At 39.3% G+C, this 23,271-nt stretch overlaps 1 protein-coding gene across 1 annotated transcript in view; it reads right to left on the reverse strand.

The window, feature by feature from the left end:
* Positions 1–3,764: 3,764 nt before the first annotated feature.
* The window catches only part of MMRN1 (multimerin 1), a 38,349-nt gene continuing 18,842 nt past the window's right edge, over positions 3,765–23,271 (reverse strand). The window contains exons 4-8 of the mRNA XM_064711089.1: positions 21,322–21,420; positions 17,552–17,725; positions 11,685–13,664; positions 7,288–7,434; positions 3,765–6,161 (exon numbers count right to left, since the gene is read on the reverse strand). Coding sequence (XP_064567159.1) covers positions 5,740–6,161; positions 7,288–7,434; positions 11,685–13,664; positions 17,552–17,725; positions 21,322–21,420 — 2,822 coding nt within the window. The 3' untranslated portion in view covers positions 3,765–5,739. The remainder of the gene's footprint in view (positions 6,162–7,287; positions 7,435–11,684; positions 13,665–17,551; positions 17,726–21,321; positions 21,421–23,271) is intronic.

Below are 23,271 nucleotides of genomic sequence, written 5' to 3' on the forward strand. Positions count from 1 at the left end.
GTTGAAAAGTAATTTCTCCTCACCAGTTTTTCCTGTTCTTGCCTGGAAAAAAATACACACAAACAGCAACAATGAAATACTGTGTTTGTGTAGAAATAGATTGAAAGAATGCTCTATCCTTTCTTCCAAACAAATGTTTTTGGAGTTTTGTGCTGTACTACAACAAAACTAAAATGGTGGTGATTGGGGTGCCCATTGGAGTAAGCAAACTAAAGATAACAGAGGAAAGAAAATATGTCCTTATTTTATGGCTCAGAAGAAATGTGGTGCAAGGATTTTGCATCATAACCAATTTCCAAGGTCATGGCAGTCTGGTCATTCTCACAAACAGCAGGGAAGCAGAAAAATTGCAGGGTTGGAGACAGGGAAGGCAGAGAAAAGGCACTGTGGTTCAGTCCCAGCAAATGCGCATGGGTGCTGTGAGAGCTGGGAGAACAATCCCTTTCAGCTGGGCATTTTAACTGTAGACAAACACTTTCCCATCTCTTACTTTTAATTTATTTTCCTCTTCATTCTTATTTAGGAAGGCAAACATATTGTTATTTGTACATTTTGTTTAACACTTACAAACATGTCTTGTGTTATTTCCCTGCTTTGTAGCTTTCTGCCACAATTATTTAAGGATCTGACCTTCCTTTGATGACCAAATATACTAGTAAAGTCAAAGTCCAAACCTCTGCAAACAAGGTGAGCCCACAAATTGAAGGGTGGTCCTAGATCTCTATCTTTTGCCCTAGAAGCTAGGAGTTCCTCATAGCTGCCATCATATACCTGTTTAGTTCACACAAATAATTTCGCATATAAAGGAAAAACCTTTAGCAATGTTTGCCCAAAATGGGCTGTGTTTAATGCACATTGGCCCCTCCTCCCAGGCAACTGGTGACATGGACTCTAGCTGTGCCATGAAAGGTTCGGGTTAAACATCAGGAGGAATTTCTTCATGGAGCATTGCAATAGACTGCCCAGGGAGATGGTGGAGCCACCATCCCTGGAAGTGTTCAGGAAATGATTGGACGTGGCACTCAGTGCCATGGTCTGGTTGACAAGGTGATGACCAAAGATGGGACACAATGAACTCAGAGGTCTTTTCCAACCTAAATGATTCTGTCATTCACTGCTGATGCCATTCCAGTTTCCTTTGATACATTATAACTCTTAGAGAATCTTTCTCCCTTTTTTTTTTTTTTCTGGTAAGCATCGTTCCTGTTTTTCCCGAATTAAATATTTTATGATAGTGTATTAAGAAGCTACAATAATGCCAGGTACTGGGGCCAAGGTAACAGCGATCAACTTAGACCGTAAACATTATTGATGAAAATTATACTTGAAGTCTACTATTTTCTTCTAGAATGTGTCTAAATGCTGAGCCTGAAAATTGTCTCTTGCTTGAGTAAGCTGGTAATGCCCCTTTCTTTGAAAGGAAATAATAGTGCACGATTTTCTCACGTGTGTTTTTTCCCTTCAGTAAGTACCAATAAGTAGTGTAGCAATGGATGGCTGAACCTTTTTTCTCCTTTCCAAGGCAATTTGCAGAGAATTCAGAGACATCAGACAGAGCTGAGGATAATTCTTTATCTAAACAAGTCTGTCATTTTAGGATTCTGTTTTAGTTGCCACTGTTCTTGACTGTACTATTCACCACACTAAATCTGTGTGGATGTGAGATATACTAATTTCCAGTGGCTCAAAACGCATTTAGAAAGCTTACCGTATTTATAAGGGACTTCTGGGCACTTCAGATCATTTTTATGGCATTGCCCAACTCCTGCAGATTTGAATAGCAAGCTTTCTGAAGGTATTTGCCCAGTGTTTGTAAACAGCCATGGTCTGTTTGGTTTGCAGCTTGCTTTTTCTAAGATAAGAATTTTCAGCAGCAGCCAGGGCAATCGAGGTTTTCAGAAACACTTTGGTTTGTTTACATGTGACATGTGAGTGCTGAAGACTGTTCTCAGCTCACAGCCACCACAGATTTCTGAGGGTGGGGAAGCAGAGCAAGGAAGTTCATTGCAAGGCAGTGTGTTGGTTGTAACATGTCTAGAGCAACTTCAGTAGGAAGCAGCTTGATGGTAAAGCTTTCTTACCATGCACTCTTGACTGGAGTCTCATCTGAACAGTGTTTTAATTTATCTCACCCTTGAGAACTCTCCTGCCATCAGGGCCATCATACAAAGGGGGAGAATGGCAGCCTTGCAAAGGGAAAATTACTGCAATGAAACCACTGTATAGTTTAAAAAGCAAACTCGTGATAAATATTTGTACTTCTTATAAAACTGCTGAAAATATGATTACACCAGAATGCTCTAGTAAGTACAATTCCATAACAATTAAAGAAGGTTTCCATCTTCTGCTGTTGTTAAGGCTCTGGCATGGGGACAGGAGTATTTGGCTCAGGCTTTTCAGCAGTCAGCTAAGGATAGAGAGAAGTATGGATTAATAAAATTAAACAGAAATAATCTAGATGTTATTAATTGTCAAGATGGCCTGAAGGGGTTAATGAAAGGCATGGAACTGTCAGGCAATTGTTTCTGCAGCCAGGTAGCAGCCACCAGTGACAGATGTGCAAAGCCATGGTGCACACTTTTGTACTTTAGAAATGCCCAAACTGTTTGTGTGTTGTCTTATTTTGTTTTGCACCCTTCAGCTCACTCGCCCAATTGAGCTGCTAGGTAGAGTCAGTTTTGCAATTGCCTCAATGCACTTGTTATCTCACTGCCAAAGGTACTTCATCACCAGGTATCCACTGATTTTGGTGGGATTTAGCTGCAGCGTTTCTCCTAAGAGCTGCTTTTACTCGCTGCCTGAATTCATGGTCATAATGATTTCTTTCCTGCTTGCTGCCACTGTTGGTGTTATTATCACAGAGAAAAAAAAATAATTGAACAAAAACATCCCAGATGTAAGGACAGACAGGAATGGCCACGAGACAGACCCAGGCAGGCCTGGGTTAGCAGGGGAGCTTGGCACAAGCTGTGCTGGCTCTGCAGCTAGAAATGGCACATGAGGAAAACCAGCTGCTGGTCTCAGTGTGAATCCCAAGTGGGTGAGGGGCTGGGCTCAGCTGTAACTCACTTGGTATAGGTGAGGAAATGATAACACAAACTCTGGAGTAAATTGGATGGGCTTGTCAGAGCCAGAGCAGACAAAATGTTGCCATGGTTATTGAGCCACCCAAATAAAGAGAGCACTGCTCACTGTGAAGTACAAAGTACAGGATGGCTTTGTAGTCCCTCACAAGGGCTGTGGGCACAGATGAGCGTTCAGATTTGCTGCCTGCTGTCATTAGGGAATGCAAATCAGAACATGGAGATGAAAGCAGAGGGGTGACAAAGTGCCTAAGGAGCCACCTATCCTGGGTGATGCCTGAAAAGTTCTCCTGGGATTTCAGCCTGGTTGTTTCCTATTCTGCATCATGGGTAGGCTGACTGATTTTATTGATCCTCACTTATTTTTCAGTGGCTTGTGTTGTGAGTCCAGCCAGCTCAAGTACAGTCACAAGCCCATAAATAAGCTTCAGTGATTGATACAAAACTATCTTAACAGTGAACAACCTGCAGTTTAGTTTCTAAAAATAGACAAAGTCAACTATAATTAGTTTGAAGACATCTGAAGAAAGATTGGAACGGATTGTTAAACAGCATAAAAAGGGGAGCATACGTTTATTATCATTTTAAAGTATTCTTTTTTTCATGTTTTAAATAGGAAAATGAGAATCAGTTTCAGTACTATTTCTATTAGGGAAATTAGTCTTCTAAATGTTACTCATACATATGTGGTGTTAATCAGAATTCTTACTTTACCCCAATGAATCTGTTGTTTTGTGAGAGGAGAAAAGGGGTGAGAAAAGAGGAAAGAAAAGCAGTACAATGACACAAAAATTATCTGATTGTGGAGGGAAAATAGTGCCTGTGAAGATGAGGACCCAGCTTGAAGGATTTAGAGGGAAGGGCTGCAAGGGCAAAGAAAGTCACATTAAAACAGAGATGCAGACTCTGGTGGGTCATTTTAATTTCATCTTGAGAGTAATTTTCTTGCCATTTAGCCATAACCACAGCAGGAATAAAGAGGACTAAGCACATTAAACTGACAACATCACACAAGGAGAGAATGTGGCTGTGTTCATTATATTTGATAACATTCAGTGATACAGTAGGCTGAGTTAGTGCCATGTCAAAGATTTGAGTGTTTATTGAAAAACATGGGGTATGCAACAAGAGAAAGGTCTGCAGCACACTCATTCAGTGTCCATGGTACATTAGGAACACATTAATTACAGAGAAGAAAGGATTTCTGGTCACAGAAAAAGCTCAAAAAAAAAAAAAAGTGGTCTTGGATTGAGAACTTTCATGAACTCCTAACTGCTGTCCTTAACCACAAGCCATGATAAGGTGCCCCTTGAAGTTGGAGGGATGCTCTTGAGTGCTGCACATTTCAGGCAGCCAGAGCCCTGAGGCACACGCCCATGCACATGCTCCAGCACCTCTGCTTCTGGTGGGGAATGCTCATTTCTGTTTGAACAACAAAATGTACACTTATGCATCTGAGGGAAGATATTGTGGATTCTCTTACCCATATACAACATGGCAAGGATTCAGTAATTTCATGGATATTCACCTTAAGATCATGTAAGGTACATTAAGTAACAGTAAGAAGAGAGTTGATGGTGCCCATGTGTTTTCAATAAAAGTTCCTGATGGTGGAAAACAAAATAATTCAGGGAGCACCAAAACATTCTGTGCTTCAATAGACTGGCATAGATCACAGTTAGATTTTTTCCAGCTTTTAAGAAAAGGGAGTGAGACAAACACAGAGACACAGAAAAAACTGGTCAAATACCATTAACTAAAGCAATAAACAGAAACTAACCTGGCCAGTCACACCAGGGGATTGGATCTCAAGAAACTGCAGCAGCCTGGGGCTTTGCAAAGAATAAGAATAAAAACCTGAGGGTTTGTTTTTTCAGGCAGTCAGGCACCAAGGAAAAATATTCCTTTATTGGATTGGTGCTTGAAAAACCACATGCAGACTGAAGTCAAGTTCATCTTGTCAGTAGCTAGTGAATATACTGCAGAAACAAACGATATCATAGATTTATAGAATTCAAACTCAGAAAATACTTTGGTTATATAATTTAATATTGCGTACTTTATAGGTCAAATGCTAAATTCTGTGTGAAGCCAATATAACAACATTTGCTTAAAACATATCACCCAAGAAAAATCCGGCTGTGGTTTAAATATTTCAAGCAGCAGAGAGAATCCACCAAATCCATTATGGTGCTTATCCTATGACTAATTCAAATGCTAAATATACTGTATTTCTAATCTGAGTGTATTCCACTTGGGGTTTTTTGTTGCCAGATTGAAAAAACCTAGTTTATCATCATACTGGTTACATAAAAAATCATGAATCAATTGAATAAAGGAATGATCAAACTGAGCTTTCTCTTGAGAAGAGATCCTCAGCAATCTCGTGTAAGCATGTCTATGCAATGTTACAGCAGAACAGCATCAGATTTGTGCTTCCCAGTCATACTGATATGAAGAAGATGCTGTGTTTTCCCCCATCTCCAGCCTGTGGACTCCTTGGGGTTGGGCACATGGCTACAGCCAAAGCACATCTTGGAGGATCAGCCATTCCATTGGGAAGCTTAGTGCCCTTAAAGAAGCAAAGAATTCAAATGCAAAGCTAAATTCACCTGCAGGCTGCTTCATCTGACTAACAGCTCACTCTTAGGGCTGCTTAGGTACGATACAACAAGTAACCACTGAATGTAGTGACAGGGGGGTACTTGGCTGGTATGGAGCCAGCTGCCAGCCTGAGCCAGACTTCCTGACCATAATTTAACTCCAATAAAGCATTTCCAGTAATTACTCTGTCAGTGTACTTGCTGTTATTGATATTTTCAGCCTGAAAGGAGAGTTTGTCTACCCCATCAATGACCAGATAGCCAGAGGCACGTGGGCTGAAGGATTCAATGGTATATTCAAAAACATAGACCCCCAGGTATGGAACATGGAACTTCCCAGTTGCTGGGGCAAACGAGGCGCCGTAGTTGACGTCCAGATTGTTGAATCTGATGGGTCCTGGAGCTGTCATTCCAAATGTATGAGAAGCAAAAAAAGCCACCATAGGTGCATATCTGTATGATCCTTTTGAAAAATCTGGAAAGGAATAAAGAAAAATTTTAAGTGATGCTACGTTGTAGAAAGGCAACTTGGACCAGCCAGAAGACCAAACGCAGATTTTCTGATGTCACATCATGCTGGGGATGACTGAACTTGAGCCACTGAAACACAGTATTCCTGCATAAACACATCTTTTTATATTACATAAAAAGTAATTTTCTTCACAATTAGTGCTAGATGTATCCACCAGAGAAAAATTTAGCAACAGCAAGGGAACTTGATGTTTGTCTATAGTAGGTTATCATTAAGGGAGCTTTCTGTCCACTTTACACCCCCTCCTAGTTTTCCCACTCCAGGATCTCTTTCATTGCTCATGTGAGTGAGCTGAAGGTAAGAATTTCGGCACAACTCTTAGACAAACAGCGAGGAGGTTCAGCATTCATGATGTTAAATGAGGGGATAAAAGTATATGGGTTTCTCTTCAAGCTGAGCCTGTACACTATCATTCCCTGCTCCTGTACAAATGATTTCATTCACTATTCATATGCTGTCATGAGTAAAAATCAGCCAAATGACTGCTGAAAGATGCATAAAATTCACATTTTGCGTGGCCTGGTTGTAAATTATTTATTGTATTTATTATACTGAATAAGCATAATTTTCACTTTTTTTTTTCCTTTTGGAATCTTTCAAGGGTTTGCATCCTTTGCTGATGAAAACCAGAGGCAGGCCTAAAATGATTCCTTGAGGGCACAGTCCCACACCTTCTGGTAGCTATTGGTATTTATAGAACATTTATGGCTGCACTGAAGACAGTACTTCCCAGTGATGTGATTTTACCTCCCCCTTCAAAATCCATGACATTACATTCAAATGCATCTACAGCACACCCTCCCACTCTGCACATTTCATCAGGGGGCTTTCCAGCTATTATCACAGGTCCCAAACCAATTTAATCCCATCATCTGGTCATATTAAGAAAAGAGATCACAAGTCACCTATGGGGATTAATGTCTTCAGCACCAAAACACGGGGCTCTGCTGCTTGAGTTGTCACTCATTAAAGTGAAACGTGAGGCCTCTGACCAGCAAATGCTCTGTAATTAGGCCCTGGGGCAGAGGCCTGCACTGATCCTGATTGCCCTGCTAAATTCTGTACTTGCCAACACTCAGGGAATTGTCCTTCACCAGCTTCACACTGCAGTTGACTCCTCCAAAGGGGTGGCGACAGGCGCAGACAAAGCTCTGTCTGTCATGGACACAGGTTCCTCCGTTCTGGCACGGGGAGCTGGCACACGCTGAAAGCTGCCCTGGCAAAGAGAGGAGCAAACCCAACAGCCTCAGCTGTAATGTCACAGCAGAGACACTCCCCAAGAATGCAGCATTTTGAAAAGGCTCTTTGCCAATTCACAATTTCTGCTCAAGTTCTTTGTGAAGGCCAACTTCAGTTCCTGTCCAGCCTCCATTTCCACCTGAGCGCAGCATTCCTGCAGCTATCCTCCAAGATATTCAAGGTTACCTGTAAATTCTGAGCTCAGCTGGTCTCAGAGGCTCAGGCACATGCAGAAAGGAAAAAGAACCTCCAAAGGAGCTAGATCAGGCTGCTCTTTCTGGACTGAGCCATCTTCTCCATGGGTGTACCAGAAGAGATTTGGTACTGCTGCTGTACAGCTTGGACTGTCTTGTCTAGGACATTTTTCACCCAGGCATGTGACAAACATTGCAGGAGAGCCAGGCTCCTGGTGATGCAAGGTCCTAAATGCTGTCCCAGACATTTCCATTACTTGTCCATAAGTCTCTAATTCCAGTGTACCTATCAAGGTTGTTGCAGAAGTTTTGGACTGCAAGCAAGAAAAATTATACCAAACAGGTGGCTTTGCAGAGCACCCTCACTGAGGATGTCCTTGCCTCTGTTGTCAATTAGGGATGAGCTGGCCAAATTAAACTCAGCCCATACAGAGAAATCTGTCAGGCCTGTGCTGCTGAGCTCTGAGACAACAAACACTGAGTGTCATTGAATAATGTGTTGTCCTAGCAGTGTTTTGGGGGGAGAAAATTCAGGTCACATTGAAAAAATAAATATTGCTATAAAATTTCTTAATACAAAGCATTCCAAAACCACCTTTTTGCTTTCTCTTGGTTTGGTCAAGTAAAAGTCAGATATTTTAGAAAACATCCCTTTTCTTTGCCAGGAATTACCAGCAGAACTCTGGAAAGAAAACTCCACACAGTCCTGTTATGGTAAATCTAGGTTGGTAGGTCAAAACCAAAAAAGTCTTGCATACAAGTACCAAGATATTGCCAGGAAAATGCTGACCTGGATTTCACATAGATATTTCAGTCATTCCAGTGTTATCTTCATTTTTCCAACCAGGTATTTCACAGACTGTTGCATAAAGGCAAACTGTTTCTTTGTGATATTTTAGTTCAGTGAGCAGAAGGCTGAGGCACATTGTAAAGTGACACTTGAATTTGCTCTGATATAGCATATGGATTTATAAACACAGCAGTCATTCTTTTCACAGAAAATAATGTCTACTCTGGAATGCCTGAAATAAAGCAATTTAGGACTGTCATGACTGGGTCACAGCACAGGCAAGTGGACATGAGAAAATAATGGTTTGCTTCTCAGATAATTGTTTGCTACATCCTTCATTCAAGTTAGTTTTCACTCACATTCACCAAGCACCCACAACATTTCACTGATATTTACCAAGCATTCACATATTTGCCAAGTGTCAAAGGAAAGCAGAAAAGGCAGGGAAACAGCTGATTGTGCTGACTGTATCATACTCCCAAAATACAAAAGCTTCCTGTAAGAACACAGCAGTCTCTCTGCTAATTGGCCTCTACTTATCATAATCGAGAAGTAAACCCAAGAAATAGGAAAAAGATCACTAAAAGGAAATGAGATTGAGACTAGCCTTTTGGATGTCTGCGGTGGGGTGATTCTGCCCGAATTTAACCTTGGAGTTAATTCAAATTCAGACAATCTACATTAAATTAATCCCCCCTGTGAAACACTGCTTAACAGCAACTGGGAAGCTCCTCCATTTGCTAGAATAGGAGAAGCTGTGTGGGATTTGAATCAAATTAGGATTTTCAGAGCAAAAGGCAAATTCTGCAGATCTCCACCATGCCAACAATCTCCATGTAACCATGCTGCAATAGTATCTTTCTGCTGTCATTTCTGGCTGAGGCTGCTCCTCTGCCCAGTATTTTCCCTTTCTTGCTGAAGAGTGTCCTGAGGCACTCTGTCTGAAATACCTCATTGGGGTAAAGATAGCAGAGGGTGCAGATTAGGAATAGATCTCCTACTAAAACAAATATTTTATTGTTGATTATTGTTTCACAGCTTAGTAGTGTAGATGAATAAAAGACAGAGACTATAAATTAAACGCTTGAATTGTCACTATTACTAGCAGAGAATAAAATGTAGCTGCTAATTACACTTGCTATGGTAGTAATGAGAAGAGCCAGTTAATGCTCAGTTTTGCTACTCTTTGGGAAGACAGACAGCCAGAAGCTCTTTTGGGAAATAGACTGCCAGTGCTGTGCAAACAAATCTCAAACAAATAATGAAGCTCTCTCAGTATCTACTGGGGTTTTTAGAAGCAAAACAAATATTCAGCAATTTAATGGTCTCCTTATGGAAAAGATTGACTCCAGCAGTTCTAGGTGGTGCCCTAGAACTTGCAAGAAAAAGCTTTCATGGAGAAGGAATATCCATCCAGGCAGAAGATGGATATTTGCTAATTAGGGTAATGGTCTCGCTTCTTTAACTTACAGAAATTTAATGTATGGCTTTGCTAGGCATGAACTTTGTTAAGTACAAAATCTCATTACCAATGGAAAAGTCAGCATCAACATTGTTATGTAGAAACCTCATATAAAAATAAGGCTTCTCCACATCTGCAAAGAGCTGCACTTTCTGCAAGTGAGCATATATCCAATGCTATCAAGCAAGTTATTTGTTAAAATTGAGTATAAACAATAAATGGGAAAGACTTTAATTCATCGATATGGAATGAAAACCAGAGCAGGGGGCACCTTCCCATGCTCCAGGCAGGTAGCACTAGTGATACTTTCCAACAAAGTGCATGGTGTGGGAAGGATCAAAGACATCTCTCATTTTCTCTTCATTTCAATTTTGAACAAAGATTTTGAATTTCCATCCTGTGCAGTGCCAATAACAGACATAAAACCCAAAAAGGTCTTGAGGAAGAACTGAAATTTTGAATAGCAAAATATACAAATTACTTTGTGCATTTTTGAGTGTGATTGCCTGCTCTTTCTGACTGAAAAGATAACCAAGGACTGAAATCCTTCAATGGGGATGACTTTCATCAGCAACCAAGCTACTCATGGGATTATGGCTTTGAAAAGGATCCTTTCCACTGATCATTGAGAAATGCTGTCCCTAGGATGGGAAGAGATGAAGAATTAAAGTGGAATGGAAGGAAGGAAAAAAGCGTGGAAAGGGAAAAGGAAATTGCCCATGGCCTTAGGACATGAAAAAGAGTAATAGCTCTTACTATTCTATGTATTACTCTACTACTACTACTGTACTACTCTACTACTACTCTACATCTGCTTGCAATAGGGACCAAGTATTGGTTTAGAAATGTTCTTAAGTTAGGAGCATGTTACAGAAAACATTCAGGTCTGGATCTTCAAGAATATCTGGACATGAGTCTGTCATTAAGAAATCTCAATTTTAATGTGAATTAGAATCATCTCAATATTTTGAGTCACTCATCCATTCACTGTATTGTGCCAGAAGTTATATTTCCATAATACATTATCTTGTGCTTGTGATTTTCACTCAAGTATGATTGCAGAAGTCACAACTCAAGAGTTTGTACTTCTTTGAATTCATTCATAACTCATTTCACATGATGACATTTGAATTTAAGTTCAGAAGCAGATCACACTGAAAATTTCCTTTTTAAGAATGGCAGCTCCTGCTTAGCTGAGCTGCTCTCCAGGTGGACTGGAGCCAAATTTTCTTGATTGGCTGGATTCCTGCTTTTTCAGGAACACACTGCTGTAACTGCACTTCTCAATGAAGGAGCCAGCAAAAGCCTCATTACAGTCATTTTTGTTCACTTGCTTCAGGTTTTTGATACCTATCATCCCTGCTGACACTGCAAAGTACGGATGCAACTCCACATTTCTCTCCCAGCTTGCATTGATGTTTTTCTACTGAAATTGCTAATTGAGATGCAGGCATAAAATTCTGGTTCTTTAGGTTTTGTCTAAACTGTCAGTAACTTTTCAAAGTTCAGGTTCTCAGCTAAGTGCATGTGCATATATCTTAAACTGATCAGATGGGAACGTATTAAGGAAAGTTAAATTGAGTGCAAAATCTCCTAAGCAAAATAAATTCTATTGTATGCAAGAGACAAATCACTAACCTCAGGATCCTCTGAAACACTCTTCACAGCAGTCTTTAGACTTTTTATTTCCTCCCAGTCAAGTTCTGCCCCTCTGTTCATCACAATGGTTACATAATCTTTATAAAACATACCTGGATTTTTAGTAGAGTAAAATGTATTACCTGGATCGATTGCATTATCTGTGTTTCTCTGGCTTCGGCTTGCCAGGCTCATGGGGGCATCTCCTATCACTTTTTTTGCTGGGGAGGGCTTCTTTATAACTGGTTTTGGCTGCTTCTGAAGTTTGGTGATGTTGTTCATTGCATTCACCATGGATATGTCAACATGCTGGGTTAAATTTGTCAGAATAGCTCCTGCTTTTACTTCAAGCACAGATTCAACGAGCTCCTTGAGGCCTCTCTGCAGCAGGGGGATATCTGGCTGAGCCAATTTAATTAGCACAGGTATGCTTGCATTCACTTTTTGGATGCTGTTGTTGGTGTGCTGGCACAGCCCCCAGGCCTCGTGAGCAGTCTTGTTCACGAGTGGAATGACGTTTGAGAAACGGATGGACTTGGCTTCCAGGGCCTTGATCCTGGAACTCAGTGCCTGGAGCTGAAGGGAGACCACCTGTTCTTTCTCTGTTGAGGCAGCTTTGGTTTTTTTTACTGAGACACAGTTGTTTGCCAAAAACTTGGAAATTTTTGACTCTATATTCAGAAGGCGAACCTCATGGTCCTTTGAACCCTCCACAGAGTCAACCAGTTTTTCTTCCAGGTGGCTGATCTCTTGTTGCTGCTTTTCCACTTTTGATGAGGTATCATTTAAAATATGGAAAACTCTACTGAAATTGTGGGGGTTACTTTTGTCAGACTCCTTGTCGGGAAGATCAGAAAGAGATAGTGCTACCTGTGAAGTAATTTTGTCTCTCTTGTTATAAAGCAGTGACTGGAGGGATTCATTCAATAGTTGGAACTGGGGAATAAAAGCCAGGAGCCTGTCCAGTTCCTCAGCTCTGCCACAGCAAACTTCAGTCTCATTTCTTAGAGCATGTAGCATGTCTTTCAGTACATAATTATCTTGAATAGAGTCGATAGCACTATTTACTACTATCATAGTCTTGTTTAATCCGTCCTCTATTTCCATGGAGCATTCATTAACACGACTCTCAAACAGTTCCTGATAAGCCTGAGATTCATTTTTAAGTCCTTCTTGAGTTTTGGAAAGTTCCTTCATTGCAGAATTCATTCCGTTAATGACAACAGTGAGGTTTTCAAGTTTCTCTTTCAATTCTTTAGTTTGGATTTGTTGCTCATACTCTGAAGTCAGACTGAAAGGTACTCCTTGTTCAATCAAGGGTTGCAGGATCTCCATATCATAGCACAAGTCATTAATTTGCTCATTCATTCTGTCCATCTTATTGCCCAATGGAAGGAATACATCAGAGACACTGTTGTTTAGAGCAATCACATTCTCTTGGACTGCTGCCAGCTGTGCTTGGAAATCTGTCCTGCTCTCTGACAGCATGTCATCACAGACCCCCAGAACAGAGTCTCTCTGAATTTCCAGTGCAACACTGAGATTGCTGATCTTGCTATCTTGCACTCTTAAGTCATCATAGATCTCCAGCACCATCATGCCTTGTCTCTTTATTTTCTCATGCAGTGTGACCATGTACTCTGTGACATTGTACTCCATGACTTGATCTGCTGGGAGGAGATTTTGTCTTGAAGACTGTTCAGCTGATAACAGTTGTTCATGAGCATCTCTCATTTCAGAGAGGGTCTTATTTAAAGATTGATAATAAATTACACTTCTTGACTGTTGGTGCTCCAAGTTAACTTCCAAGGACTTCTGCTTTTCTTGTAAAGCTTTCACAGGCTTCTCACAAGTGAGGGCCATTTCCTCTCTCATCTGCACCATATGACTCTTCAGCTCCAGAATGTCAAGCTCTGTTGGCCCACTATCTTTCTCCTGAGCAAATTTATTTTGGGTTTCATTCAGGTGCTTGACTAGTTCTTTTGTATTTTCAAGGTCACCTGACATGCTAGACATAGTCTTGAAAATCTGAGCCATGCTCTCTTGCATTTCACCTTGAAATACTTGAAAGTGTTCTCCAACTGTGTCTTTGATTAAGTCGTTGATACTTCTGGATTTGAGAACTTTGGGGGAAAGGAGAAATATGGAAACAATCAAATCAACTGTATTACTAGCATTGAAGTTTTCCCCACAATGTGAGCAAACAGAGCGCTGCACAGAGGTGAAACACACATCCCTGCCCCAGTTTACCCACATATAGAGTAAAACGTACAGCTGAAGAATGTAGAGGATGCTTACAGTTTATATACAACTACAGTGTTTGAGGATCCATCCCTGTATCTACTGAAATCAGTAGGACTTTTGCCAGTATTTTGAAAGGACACTCAAACTCTACATGTAGTACCAGCTTTAATCTCTTACCTAAGCTGTTTCTGAGCATTGAAAGGAGGTTATCTGTGTGCTTTTGTGGCTTGCTCATAAAAAAATGATGTGTCCTTTCTCCACTAGGGAAATAAGGCAAAATAAATCTGCTTTACAAGATTATGGTCAAGAAATGAAAGCAGGGATTGTTACCTTCCTACTGTATTGTATGTGCTAGGTGATGATGCAACACAGTGTTGTGAGAAAGAAGCAAAATACAAAAGAATGGCCTTATTGAATAGCTAAAGTTAACATGACAACTGCTGCAAGATGCAGGCATTTTAAAGGTAGAAACTTCAAGTCTTGCATACTACAGCTCCTTAAATAACTCCTAGGAATTCTGATCCTGAAAAGCACTAGGCAGAGGTGAATGTGTGAATTCTGCCCAGAGAACAACATGAAAATGTGTTTCCCATATAGCCTTAGAGAGGTCAAGACAGACATAAAAGAGTTCTGCATAACATATTTTAATCAATTAGAGCAGTAGTTCTGCTCTGGTGTGAGAACAGAACAAATTTCATGATTTTATTCTTTAAAGGTAGCTCATCTGTCCAACTGAAACACTGAAGCATTCTTTGCACAGTTTTCATAACTCCTATGAATATTTGCAACCAGACTCTAATAATGATTAAACTCTTCAACCTCTATAATGCCTCAATGACCCCAAGTTCTCTGATTAAAACTGTACTGATAAAGGCAAAAATTATCTGTTCCCTTCTTCCATTTTATTCTCAATTAATTCTACAGCCTGGAATTTATTACTTGATCTCTAAAACATTGAGGCATGTCTTCAAAACTTATTTGAAGGCACATTCTCAACAAATTCTGTGACAGACACAAAAGTGCCAGCCTTACTCTCCAAGTGGAATTGCTGGAATAGCAATTCCAGCTCCATGCAGTTAGTGAGTGGATAGTGAGTGTAGTATGGAGCTCAGCTCTGGTTTTCAGGTGTTCCCCTGCCCAGGGGAGTGTGGAGCCTTGCTAAACCAGACAAGCTTTGGGTTTCTCTCTACTCTGCCTTCTGGCTAGGACAACTTGTAAACAAAGTGCAGCAGGGGCTGTGGGAGCCCACACAAAGACCTGACCCAAACTTGGTGACAATTGGGTATATTGTTAAGCTTGAGCTGCAAACACATCTGTGCACTCATGGATGTAACTCAATTTCTCTGTTGCCATTTTGAAATAGAAAGGTCCAAGCTACCTGTGAACGTTAAAGATCTCTTGCACTTTTTATGAGATTATAAATTTTAATTTTAGTTTCCTGGCTGAAAACCAAAGGGTGTAATTACTCTGTGTCAACATATATTCTCTTTGCAGTTTCAATTATTTGAAGAATAATGTACAAAATAAATTTATGTACACAGGAGACTGAATTGAGGTTATATATGCAGCTGCAAATGACATTTCTGACTTGGAAGTGATTAACACTCCATTACTGAGTTCATTTTGAAAGGAGTGTACATTTTTATAATGAAGAGGAAGGGTATATATTAAATATGGAATTAGAGAAAGAAGAAAATAATAGCAGGAAGTAAGCAGATTTTAGTTATTTTCCCTAAGTAACAAATGGGAACAGCTTCCTGAATACTGAAAGCAATTTTTAAAATGCACAACAGGTTTCATTAACTAAACAGAGGAGCAAATCAGTTACTCCAGTGAGTGTTGCCCTCCATCAGCAGACGACATGTTTGCGTCACTGAAGTCATAGATGAAACCAAGAATTAAACACTTTCTAAACTGTATTGAATAGTTTGGTTGCATAATCAGACCTCACTCCTAACAAACCCTGATAAAAAGTTGGGCAGAACATTACAACTTCTGTGATAAGAAAAAAAGGGGATGTATGGATGTGAGAAAAGGACCTGGCACCAGAGGAAGAAAATGGAAAAGTAGGTGAAGAAGTAAAATGCCTGAATAGCATAAAGCAACTACAGACTTAACTGTGCTTTAAAAGCAGGTTGCTTCAAGATGGCAGTGGTACTGGGAAAGTTGTGGTTTGCTTCAGGTGAGCTTCTAAGAGTAATTTTTAGCAAGAAATCCAGTGCTGTTTATGTATTTGAGTACAACTGACTAATATTTCCTGGACAGAAACTGCAGTTGCCATTTGTCATTGCACATAGAAGCCACCATACACACTAACCTTTTCTTTCTCCCCTTCTTTCCTCATTCATGCTGTTTACCTATGTAGAAGCCAAGAATAACCTGTGTTGGAATGCTCATAATTAGAGCCAAGGAATGTAGTTGATAGCATCTTTTTAATTGGTGCTATATCTCCTTGATTAGGAGATAGATTGAGAAGATAAATCAAAAAGAGGGATATCAGCTGGAGATTTTTTCTGAGCAGGTATAATATAAAATGTTACAGGTTAAAACAATAAAGACTTGAAGGGCATTTTCAAAGAAGGAGGGGTTTGGACATCAGATTTTAATTAAGACTTAGACCCTGAAATAAAGAGAGGGAGTGCAGAAGCAGAAGCACAGGATGCTGAAAAACACCTCTTAGACTGGCATGAAAATGACAGCTAGAATGAGTGCAATAGAAAAAAAAATGAGGAAAAGCAGAAGGGAAATGGAAAATATTCAAAGACAGATTAAACATGCACCCAAAGGTCAAGAATGCCATCTAGCAATATGTGGAGAGGTGAAAGCAGGTCAGCGATCAAGAGATGGAATGAACTTGCATACAAGAGAGCCATCTAGCACATGACAGGAGCAGCTCAGGAGACAGAGGACTGAAAATACAAGAAATGGCACCCAACTTGATAAATCAGAGGGAGATACAAAATTCCTTATTGTTTTGTTCAGTTTCATCTCAATGTAAGGAACTCCAGAACCTCTGTTCTATTTTTAAATAGTAGAAAAGTCTCTGGATTCTTAAGTGCAAAATATTGTTTGGGGAATATTCCTGAAAAATTAGAAAAATATTGCACATTGAGGAAATGAAAGTTTCTGTCTGGATCTGCTTGTTAAACAGCACTTTGAACTGGGTAACACCCAGATCTTGCAACAGGGTTCACAACAAATGGATGCACAGTTCTGCTGGTGAGGATCTGATCTCTAGCTGTGTGCTGTGTCTTTCTCATATACTGAACATGAGTACAGATGTTTATCAAAGATAGCCTAATACAATCAGGGACAAATTATACAGCAGAATGTTTGTTGTATTATAAACACAGCCACCACAGAATTCCTTATAGCTTGCCCTGTGTGTGTGAATTATGTATTAAAGAATATTAGTTGGACTTGGTAGCAAAACAAATACTACATCCTTTAGCAGCTGCCAGATAAACAGAAACAGACATAAGAATATTTGCAGATGCTCTAAGCAAATTAAAATGCCTTGATAGTAGCTTAAGCTACCATGTAGATGATGAAGCATCCAAGAATATAAATTTTTTGTCACTGTGAAAGACACCATAGTGAATGTTGCAACAAGCAAATTTCTCTCTTATGAAATGCAATTTTAAAAATGAGTTCTCCCAACAAGTTTAGAGTAACAGAATAGAACAGTCTATGAAGATTTTTAGCTTTTTTTTTTTTCCTGGCACTTCTAACAGGGTGAGTGATTACATTAATTTATTTTTCTTACCTTTTAGAAAAGACTGGAAGTCTCTGCCCTTATCTTCATTGATTTTGCCTTCCAGAGAAGAAAGCATCTTGGCCATATCATTCATCGCAGCAGCAATGCTGTCAACCTTCTTCTGTAAAAAAGTCAGTTTCATCTCCTGACTGCTAATCTTCTCATTCATTTTTTGATAAAGTGCTTGGTAAGGAAACAAAATGAGAAAAAAACCCCAAAACAAGTATTGTTAAAAGTCATTTAGTGAATAAATAAAAGAAGGTATAATTGACTGAGATATATTAGCTAAATGTGGGGTGAAAATTGTCTGAATTTTTAGTTTTGAGTGAATAATCTTTATTTTTGTCATGTACCATGTATTAGTGAGATTCAGCAGCACAGCAGTTACTAATTACTGAAGCATATGTATCCATTATAAAGTATTTATGATTCTACCAGAGTATTCTAAATGCTTACCTTATTTTAATCAACATAATGCCATTCTTCCTCTACCTAGCACCCTACAGGGTATTCAGTTAACTCTCATTTAGTCAATCTCCTCTAACACAATCACAAAAGCATTCATTTTTACTTACCATTTATAACACAACTTCATGAATTTGCAAGGCTTCTGTCTGATAGAATACATTATCTTTCCATTGTTAGGGTCAAAATAAAGACTTGTTCAACACAGCAACAAGGCAGAAAAACAGCTAATACATAAATTACTTTGGAATAATGATTCCAAAACTATAAATAAAAATAGAAGTTTAACCTACAAAGTCAAGTTTATTTTAAAATCTGCCCAAATTGCTCTTGATACTTGTGGTCTCCTCAGGAATAAAAAGGCCTAGATGGATGCTTTTAAGATAGGTAATGGTGAGGGATGCCTTGATGTTGAAAATTAGGACTCCACATGACTTCAGCCAGCCATCTGAGTTTGACAGGTGACAGATATTGAACTTAGTCTGGGATTTTCAGAAGATGCTGATAAAATCAGGTGCTTGAATTCCTGAAAGCAAAGCTAGAAAATCTCCTTCAAGAATTCAGCCTAAATGCTTATGTTTGGCATATGATATATTATCCCAAATTATCTGGACTATACTATGACTTAATAAACTGCTATGGATGAGATTCTTTAGCATTGCATACAAATATTTATTAGTCTAAGTTTACAGTATTCCTACTGATCCTTTGTCACTTTTCATTACAGTACCAGTGTCTATTTTATGGCAGCAAACACAGAAATCCTGTCTTAGTACAGGGGTTCAAAGGCTCCAAAAACCTCAAGAAAGTTATATGCAAAAGGCCATATTCTTCTGATGACTTGTATTCTTTAAAATTCTGGTATGCAAAGAGAGGTAGAGATGCAGATGAAGCAGGCCAACACTCATGAGAATGCTCTCCTGTAGAGTCATGGCTCTTGTAAAGGCCATCATAGTAAGAGCCTGGAGAGCAAGACTCTCTTAGGTTAGGATGCCAGGATCTCCAGCTGTGTTCCCTGCCCAAGGTATCTGCTTAGATAAGTACTAAATTGTTTCCAACTTGACCACCTCGTTTAGACTCTGGCCATTCTTGTCACTGGCACTGCAAAGACAGGCCATTGATAGACCTCTGTCTTCATAATAAAGCTTTGTGAGAGAGCAACACTTCTGCTTGTGGTTGATTGTTACTATGAGAAAGGGATCTGAATTCATCATCAGCTCACGCACAGACACCCAAACTGATAACTAACCTGCAGGATGTAATGGTTTTTTTAGCTTGGTTTCTACCAGTTCCCACTGAGGGAGGAAGAGAAGTTACATGAACCTCAAAGTGAGGTTTTGTGCCTGAACGCAGCATGGCTGCAAAGCGGGAGCTGGAAGCAGAATTTGGCTTGTAGAGCCATAGCAGGTGCTGATGGAATGATAGACCACAGCAGTCAGGCCTGGCCCCAGGCCATGTTTGCAGGGCTGACAGCCACAACAGGTATCTCTCTCTTTCTAGACTGACCCAGTTTGATTTAAAAATAACTGAAAAGCAATTAACATGGAGGTTAGATATTCCCATTTCAGTAGGATTTATGCTCTGAGAAATAAATCTAACAGCAGTGGCATGTCTCAGTGCTCTATTGATCAAGCTCACTTTTTCATAGTAGGCCCTGTCTGCTTTATTAAACATGCCCCTCCCTCCAGCCCTGAGAGACTTGGTTGCTCACACAGTATCACCAAGGCACAACAGCCCAACTCCCTTTCAAAAATACCACTCTAAATCTCCATGCCAGATTCAATATTCCCTTCTCTTTTTCCTCCTGTCTATTAACATCTAAAATAAAGCACATACATGCACATAAGCACATGCATGTGTAAAATATCCATAAAACTCTGTGGCAATCTTAATTATGACACCCTGTTCTCTCAGCATGCATTTCAGCCCACAAGAAGGTATTTAAAACTGCAAAACACAGACCTGAGAATATAACCTGACCTATTTATTTGCTTCAGGAGGATGTTTCTGGATATAGGCCAATAGGTGAGGGACAACACCACTACAGTGTGGAACAGATGGTGGTTATACAAAAAGGCAGTGTAGACAAAAATAACAGAAACATTAACAAATTCAAAAGAGAAGGAAGGTAGTAAGAATGTTCAAGGAATATACTTCCATTAAGCACTCCTTCACATCATGGCTATTTTTTTGGCTCCTCACCATGAAAAGTAGAAAGGGGCCACCAATTGAGACCAGGTGCATGTGGCCAAAGTCACGTGCTGCCTCCAAAAATCGCAAACCTTGCAGGACTTCTCCAAGAACAAAGCTGCCATCAGCTAGGTCTCTGGCTGCCCTTGGAGCCCCAAACTGCACCCCTGAACTGACCCTAAGACACTGGGGGAATGGGGCTTTATCCCCTTAAAAACCAACCACCATTCATGTCACAGCACATGTAGGCAACAGTAGGGTGCCTCCTCCTAAAATGGCAACATCACAGGATATCTCCCAAACAAAACTTCCAGCAATTAGCGACCAAAACATGGAGAAGCTTTTCACAAAGTCATCTAACACAGGTTCTCAATATAGATCACTATATGAATTTGAATGAATCTTTTTTGTTACTGACCAGCTCTTACAATTCCCATCTTTCTGTACATACTTGCAAGACAACACTGACATTATATCCCAAAAACATAATATCCAGATTACATAAGGTAAACACAACAATGAGCAAGTGCATAAGGCAATAAGAAATACTCTCAAACCTCTCTGGTATAAATGTTTAAACTCTTGCTTTGCTTCTTAGTTATTTGATCATCCTAGACATAGCTTAAAAGATGCCTGAGCTGCCCTTGTTAAGGTTTGAAACATCTTTGCACTGATTTTGAATAAAGAACCAATATTTGTAAGAATATAGCAATAATCACATATTCAGCTAGTCAATAATTTCATTACATTTTCTTGTGTGTGCAATGCTGGTCTATACTGCTTCTGTATTTGTGCTGGTAATTTTTGCTTTGTTTTTTGGCTTAACTTTTTTTTCTCTGTTAATTAATTTATTGTATTCAATAACATAATAGTTTAAATATTTCTATACCAAATACTTCCTTGGTTTTAATTTAGGCACAAAACCCTCTGTTATTTCTAACCTGCTGGTGCATTTAAATTCAGTATCTTCTGCCCATCTTTATCAGAAGAGAAAACCACTGCACCATGACTGATAGAAATTGACATTGCATTCAGGTCCCTTCAGTAGGCAGAGATTTTCCTCAAATTGTTTTTGCAGTGATCTCAGTGACTGGGTAGAGGTGAGAGCAATTTTAACAACTGACCTGGCCCACTGGGGTCCTGCAGAGCTCCTGGTGTCCTCTCACCAACAGTTCTGCTGCTTTCAGCCTGCTTGCTGTGTATAACTGATTGCTGTTCTTGAGCTAGAGAAAGGAGAAAAAGGAAAGCAAAGGATGTGAGTGAACCACAGAACATGATAATTGGGATGATGGCACAACAATTTTTTTTCTTTATTTATTCTGTAGCAGCTGCACCAAAGCCTGATCATCTGCAGTGACTCTTCCCTGCTTCATGTAGTGTGGGACCACATTGCTGAAGATGGTGACTGGCTTTATAAAAGACTTCTCAAGAATGGCAGGGGCTGGTGTTAATATTAAAATGTCAAAATTTGCTGTATAACAAACAGAATTTTTAAATGCTATGGGCAAAAAATTCTAGAGCAATATTTTAGAACAATACAAATCAGCAGTATAAAGACAACACAGAGACTGTCAGCTGTAAAGCTAATTAGGGATTTTTAATGGTTACAAAATTAACCAGGTTTGTTGAAACTGACTGTTGGGGTTATTTTGTTTGTTTTTGTTTTTTTTACAAATTACACAGATCTTCAACCATGGGAATCTTACTACTAAAGGCAATGGTGATATTACGCTTTTGTGGCACCTAAAAATAAGAACAATTTCAAAAGATAATCAAGTTCTAAGTTCCAACAAATGTCACCTGACATTTATGACTGATATACATATATAAAAAAACTTCACAAAGGTGGCAATTTTGTCAGTATTTTCTCTGGTTTCTCTCAGATGAGATTATCAGTTTTATTTTACATTTCAGCCCAGAAGATCCGAAAGTAATTTGCAGATAGCTGGACTAACATTATTAATTCAATGTCATAGCTGTGGAAACTGAGGTCCAGAAAGTTAAGTGCCTTCACTCACAAAAAGTAATGAACTGGTCAGATAGCTGGGAACAGAACTGAGATTTCCATATTCCTAACATACATTCTCTAGCCATCAGGCTTAATGATGTTGTTTTATTTGACTATTTTGAAAAACAAAATATGCACAAATTATGTAATAAATTTACTAGTGTAAATTGATACCAATTTTTACATACTTGCTTAGTTTGGGAACATTTTGAAGTCAATGTTCCAGGAAGAGCATATCTAAGGAATGCCACTTATGTGGCACTAATGTGATTTCCAGTCTTTAGTAGAGTACAAGCCGAATAACTTGGGTATGGTGACATTATTTTGCACTTCAAATATTAAAATCTAGTTTAGCCATAATGCGAGTTTCCAGGGAAATGGATTAAAATGTGCAGTCAAGAAATTCCGTGTTTCACACAACATTTGAAGATAAATAGACTCCAATTAGGACAATATAAGTTGTTTAAGTTGTAAATTAAGGGTGCTGTAAAAATTAGGCTAGGAACTCAGATGAAATCATCATATGGATCAATAGTTTGATAGAATCTTTTCAAATTTCCTGATGAGCAATACAAAATCTGCAAATGGTTATAATTTCAACAGCTTCTGTTATCTTTCTGTGGCATGGTTTTTGACAGAAGCTAAATTCTTGCAGTCAGCCCAACTCATTATACAGGATTTATTAGGTGGTGTTGTGCTGATACAATCTATGACAAGGGAGTCAGTTACTTGCCTGTGATAAAGACCAGCTGATCAATGTCCTTTTATTCTTTTATTTACTGGTCTTTCCATTGCTCTAAATGCATTCACTGACACAGTTGCTGCTACAAGACACCACATTTTTTTTATATATATACTACCCACCTTATCTTTCATCTTCCCTAATAAATCAATTGTCCCACATTCTAGAATGCCCAAACCCTCACAGTTTTATTCACTCAGAGTTCCAAGGATACATATTTCTCCCTGTGTGCTTGTTTTATTAATGCTTTAAAATTGTTCATGTAAATAATGTTCAGGTAACATAATGGCTGTGAGACCAAGCACACAGCACCTCTGTCAGAGC

This window comes from Zonotrichia leucophrys, chromosome 4 (genome assembly GCF_028769735.1).
Source record: "Zonotrichia leucophrys gambelii isolate GWCS_2022_RI chromosome 4, RI_Zleu_2.0, whole genome shotgun sequence".
In the NCBI taxonomy this organism is placed as follows: Eukaryota; Metazoa; Chordata; class Aves; order Passeriformes; family Passerellidae; genus Zonotrichia; species Zonotrichia leucophrys.